The sequence below is a fragment of the Podarcis vaucheri genome (assembly GCF_965113315.1).
Source record: "Podarcis vaucheri genome assembly, chromosome: 7".
NCBI lineage: Eukaryota > Metazoa > Chordata > Lepidosauria > Squamata > Lacertidae > Podarcis > Podarcis vaucheri.
The window spans coordinates 24,933,798-24,939,797 of NC_138765.1; the positions used below are offsets into that span (position 1 = coordinate 24,933,798).

A 6,000-nucleotide genomic window follows, 5' to 3' on the forward strand; every position below is an offset into this window, starting at 1 on the left:
AAGGCAACCAAGTACAGATTGTAGCCAAATAGAAATATATTAGCATAAGCCAGGCATAGAGAAACATCTGGCTGGGTTTCCCAGACACTCTGGGTGGCTTCCAACAAAATATTAAAATACAATAATCTATTAAACATTAAGAGCTTCCCTAAACAGGGCTGCCTTCAGATGTCTTCTAAAAGTCTGGTAGTTGTTTTTCTCTTTGACATCTGGCGGGAGGGCGTTCCACAGGGCGGGTGCCACTACCAAGAAGGCCCTCTGCCTGGTTCCCTGTAACTTGGCTTCTCGCAGTGAGGGAACCACCAGAAGGCCCTCAGTGCTGGACCTCAGTGTCCTGGCAGAACGATCGGGGTGGAGACACTCCTTCAGGTATCCTGTGCCAAGGCCGTTTAGGGCTTTAAAGGTCAGCACCAACACTTTGAATTGTGCTTGGAAACATACTGGAAGCCAATGTAGGTCTTTCAGGACCGGTGTTATGTGGTCCCTGCTGTTGCTCCGAGTCACCAGTCTTGCTGCCGCATTCTGGATTAGTTGTAGTTTCCGGGTCACCTTCAAAGGTAGCCCCACATAGAACGCATTGCAGTAGTCCAAGCGAGAGGTAACTCATGGGAGTTGGACTCCAGCAGCATCTGGAGGAACTCTGCCTCCCCATTCCTGCCACAGATGTGTCTTCTTTCTTTTTTAAAAAATATTTATTGAATTTTCACAAATTATAAAGAACACACGCAATACAATATACAATACAATACACACATAAACACACAAAAACAAACAAACATGTATAATTTCAAATCCTTTTTTTTCTTGAAACTTACTTCTGCGACTTCCCCATACCTCCCCTTTCTGCATTCCAATTTCCAAATTTGTTTCAGCAAATCCTCCCCCTTAATTTTATCTAATTGTTTCCTTTTCTTTTCTTTTACTTAAACTTTTACAGCTGTAATCCCTTACTTTCTATAATCACAACATTTTAACACTCATTAATTTTACAATATTTCTTAAGATAAATTTTAAATTTCTTCCAATCTTCTTCCGCCGTCTCTTTCCCCTGGTCTCGGATTCTGCCAGTCATTTCAGCCAGTCCCATATAGTCTATCACCTTCATCTGCCACTCTTCCAGGGTGGGTAGATCTTGTGTCTTCCAATACTTAGCGATGAGTATTCTTGCTGCTGTTGTAGCGTACATAAAAAATGTTCCAGATGTGTCTTCTTTCTTGCCACATGAAGGCAACGAAGCATCCTTTCTCCCTCCTTTCCTCTCTCAGTCCTCTGTCTTCTCTCTCGCAGGGAGAGCCTCTGGATGCGACCCCTTCCACGTCAATGAATAACGAACTGGAAGTTCCCGTCAGCGGGGACTTTGAAATCCGTGAGGAGGAGGAGGTGGCAGCTCAGACGGAGCTCAGCAATGAAGTGGTTGCCCTGGTTACCCCAGCCTCCGGGCCGGTGCTGAGGAAGAATGCTGAGCCGGGGCTTGTAGACAATACAATAGAATCTGGGAACTCGGCTGCACAGCTCCCCCAGAAAAACATCCTGGAAAGGAAAGAGGTCCTCATAGGTAGGTACTTATTCTGAGGTATAATGGGTGTTGTAAATCAGGCCTGGGAAACTTTTGGCCCTCCAGATGTTGCTGAACTTCAGCTCCCATCATCCCCAACAAGCATGATCAATGGGCAAGGATGATGGTGTTATAATCCAGCAAAATCTGGAGGACCAAAGGTTTCCCATACCTGTTTAAAATGGCTTTATAATTACATTTTACTGATTCTGCCTTGGTATGCATTTTGCATATATATATATAAAGTCTTTGAGCAGAGGGTGGTTTTTTTTAAAGCAGGTTAGTTGTCTTTTGATGTTTTCTATCCCATCTTTATGCCATGGTGGAACCCAAGACAATGTAGATGTGCTTTCCTGGTGGTCAGTCAAATAAGTACTGAGCAGACCCAGACCTGTTTAGCTTCAGCAAGGTGGTGGCCCCACGTTCCTTCAGACCATATGCCCACCACGTGTCCCCAATTGCTTGCTTGCTTACCAATTCATTATCTGGCTTATTTCAATTTGGTCTTTTGGATGACAAAATGAAGAACGTTAAGAAGAGCCTTGCTGGGTGAGTTCACATGGCCTTTCCAGTCCAGCATTCTGTTCTCTGCAGCAGCCAATCAGATTCTTCTCGGAAGCCCAGAAGCAGGGCATAAAGGCAATAGCCCTTCTTCACTGTTTGCAACTCCCTGCACTGCTTCCAATTGCAATTTTTTATTTTTGCAATTGGCATGAAGGGGTTGTCATGCTGCCACTGGACTTGAAGGTTCCATTTAACAGCCACAGCTAATAGCAGCTAATAGGTATCTTCCCCTCCATAGGTGTCTTTACAATCTAGTCTATAATAAAAAAATTCCTTCCAGTAGCACCTTAAAGACCAACTAAGTTAGTTCTTGGTATGAGCTTTCGTGTGCATGCACACTTCTTCAGATACACACATGCATGCATGCACACGAAAGCTCATACCAAGAACTAACTTAGTTGGTCTTTAAGGTGCTACTGGAAGGAATTTTTTTATTTTGACTATGGCAGACCAACACGGCTACCTATCTGTAATTAGTCTATGACTGCATTCACAGGACAGTTTATTCTGTTTCCCTGGCATTTCCTGAACTGTTAATTTTTGCATTGTCGTTGAGCTTTCCAGAGACATAAAAACCGCTTCTGGAAATATGGTGGAATAGAGCAAAACTTTAGCACTCATTTCCAGGTCAATAACTTCTGGGGGTGGGGGGGTGGGGACAAACAAAACATTCATCCAGAAAAATCACAGGAGTAAAGGGACAGAATTTGGGGTGGTATACTGGTTTATAGTTCTTTTCTGTTGTTTCCACTGGGGAACAGAAACACGCATATGTGGAAAAGAAGGATGAGTGGCAAATGAAATTTAGTGTGACATGCTGGTATAGTGATTAAAAAAAAAAACACTGTTCCATAACAGGTACAGCAGTGGAAAAGGAACACTGGAAGTGTCAGTATTCAGATCAGCAAAACTAAATCAATATTTCCCACATCTGAATATAACTTACAAATGCAGTAGAGAGGGCTTTGACATGCTAGAATGGATTGTACCACTACTGATTGCAGTGTGTGTGTGTGTTGCCATTTTGAATGCTCCTCCCCTGTCCACTTTTTTAAAATAAACAAAACAAAACAAAACACTCTCCATGTAAATAGAAAATAGCATGCAGGAGGTGGTCTCAAATTCACCAAGAATCAAGGTATACCAGGGGAGCATTCTGGAATAGGACCCCCACTTTTTTTCCTGAAATGGTGCTGCCTCAGATAGCGAGGGACCAAAAAGCTCAGTGTGTGAATATTCACACAGAAGGTTCCCCATTTAATCCCAGCCATTTCCAGTTTTGAAAAAGGACACACACACACACACACACACACACACACACACACACACACACACATCTCCATCCTGCTATCCAGGCAAGCGAGAGAGTAATGGTCCAAGTTCAAGGACGCATTTCATTTCAACCCAACAAAAGGGCCCAAGGAGGGTGCAAAACAAGGCTGGTGAGGAGTGTGGCCCTGGGGGAGGAGGGGCATGGCCTCAGGAGAGCCTGAGCTCCCTGGACCTGAGCTGCTCCACCCCTGTCCTGGAGGAGGGTTGCATCCTAATAATAATAATTAAATAATAATAATAAAATAATTTTTTTCTTTATATCCCACCCTCCCCAGCCAAAACCGGGCTCAGAGCTGCTAACAACAGTAAAAGTAACACAGTTTACATAAAATCACAATCAATTAATTGAAATACATACTAAAATCAATTCATTCTAAAATCAACTCAGCATCAAATTAATGGCAACCATTGGGCTGCCCTTCTGAGATATTACTGACTCTGCATCTTTTGCTGTCTTCTTTGCAGCCGTGATTGTGGGCGGGGTCGTTGGAGCTCTCTTTGCTGCCTTCCTGGTGATGCTGCTCATCTACAGGATGAAAAAGAAGGACGAGGGGAGCTATACCTTGGAGGAGCCAAAGCAGGCGAGTGTCACGTACCAAAAACCCGACAAGCAGGAGGAATTCTATGCATAAATCAGTGCCTCGCCACCTCTTTTTCTGTCCCGATGCCGTCCTTTTTTTAAGAAACAGAAACAAAAAAGAAAAAAAATCTCTCTTATTATTCACCCAGCCTCTTTTTCTCTCTCTTTCTAATCAAGTCTGTGAATTTTAACAAAGAAGCCTAGAAGAAACCGACAGTTTTTTAAAAAAAGTATCATGTATGTTATTTGCTTTTAAAAAGGAAAGGGGAAGGTTGAATCAGAAAGCATCAGAATGTGGAGCAAACAGTGAACTCCTGGCTGGATGAACGCTTGAGTTAGCACCTCTGCCAGGAACGGTCTCGAGTCACACCTCCCTCAGGTCTAGAGCCTTGACTTCTTTTGTTTCAAGTGAGGTGGTCCGTTTTGGTTTCTGGCACTTTGCAGCACTCTTCAAGGCGATATCTTTTTTGACTCGACTGACTCCGCTCGACTAGGAGATGCAACAGCTAGGAGATGCAACATCTGATCATCTGGGCTGCTTACAGCTCCCTCCTGCAATCGGTCAGTTGTGATGGACATTTTAATTGCTTCCTTGGAGATCTCACATGGTCCACAGAGAGCACCTTTTCCCAGCTGTGCATTATTTCCTTGCTGAGAGCACCTCCCTTCCTCCCATTCCTACTCACAACCACCACTTTGAAACTATCTCCCTACAGAAGGACCATCCTAGGCTTGCAGAGGTTTCCGGTTAAACCTTATGCCCAGATTCATTCAGCTGGCTTTCACTGTGACCTTGAAGACTCAACTTGCATGGTATTGCAAGCTCAGGCAGATGACCAAGAAACACTTTTCTAAGATATTATTTGTGGGAAAACAGGGATACGTGTGGAAAAGGCAAGCTTTTTCTGAAGTCTGTAGGAAATAGATAATGTGTCACACTTCTCAACCAGTGGTGTGGGTCCTTTCCTTCTTTATAAGGGTATGGGGGAATATGGGGGAAGGGAGAAGGACAACATGAGTCCATGATCTGCTGCAGCAGATCTTTGGTTCCATATAACTCTGTAAATAAATGGAAGTGGTAAAAAGTTAATAAACACCAGTGCTCAACTGTTGGGGTGAAACCTGCATCTCCAAAGCAGGAATTTGTAGGTCAGTTCGAAAGCACCCCCGGGGGCAAGTAGATAAATAGGTACCGCTTACCAGCGGGAAGGTAAACGGCGTTCCGTGTGCGGCTCTGGCTCGCCAGAGCAGCGTTGTCACGCTGGCCACGTGACCCGGAAGTGTCTTCGGACAGCGCTGGCCCCCGGCCAATAGATGTGAGATGGGCGCACAAACCCCAGAGTCTGTCAAGACTGGCCCGTTCGGGCAGGGGTACCTTTATCTTTACCTTTATCAAGCTGGGGAGTGTGACATTTCACCCAAACCTTCCCTGCTAAAGCAGATGTCACATTTTCACTGGCAACGTAGGCGAGGGAATAGTGCTGACCCCTAGATTGGCAGATGACCTATGGCCCAAATGCCACAGAGGGACCAAATGGATAAATTGGCGATTGAACTGTATGCAATAAAAATGAAGGCAAGGAAAGACAAATGTTCACTCTTACATATCAGAAAGCCAAGGGTACTAAAAAACAACAACAACAAAAACAATATGGGTGGGGGAAATGCAATGCAATTGAAAATCACCAATGGGTGATAAGGGTGTTTTAAATTATGCATCACTAATAGGATGCTATTGCAAGGTGCCAATATGGTATTGGCAAATGCCCATTCAAATTGCATTGACTGAATGTTGTACACACACCTTGGCTGGAGCAGCAAGCCAAGTGATCACAGTTCAGAGATATATAAGTAAATAGGGGAAGATTCAGAGTTGAGCCACAAAGTTGCTACTGAGCTTGGCACATTGGATATACAAAGGAAAGCTGGGAACTCTGTTGAACTTTTCAAAAACCAGGCTGGCAAAACC

The 6,000-nt window shown here is 44.1% G+C and overlaps 1 protein-coding gene across 1 annotated transcript in view; it reads left to right on the top strand.

The window, feature by feature from the left end:
- Positions 1-5,152, top strand: part of SDC3 (syndecan 3) — a 108,016-nt gene extending 102,864 nt beyond the window's left edge. The window contains exons 4-5 of the mRNA XM_082231807.1: positions 1,288-1,555; positions 3,917-5,152. Coding sequence (XP_082087933.1) covers positions 1,288-1,555; positions 3,917-4,083 — 435 coding nt within the window. The 3' untranslated portion in view covers positions 4,084-5,152. The remainder of the gene's footprint in view (positions 1-1,287; positions 1,556-3,916) is intronic.
- The last annotated feature ends 848 nt before the right edge of the window (positions 5,153-6,000 follow it).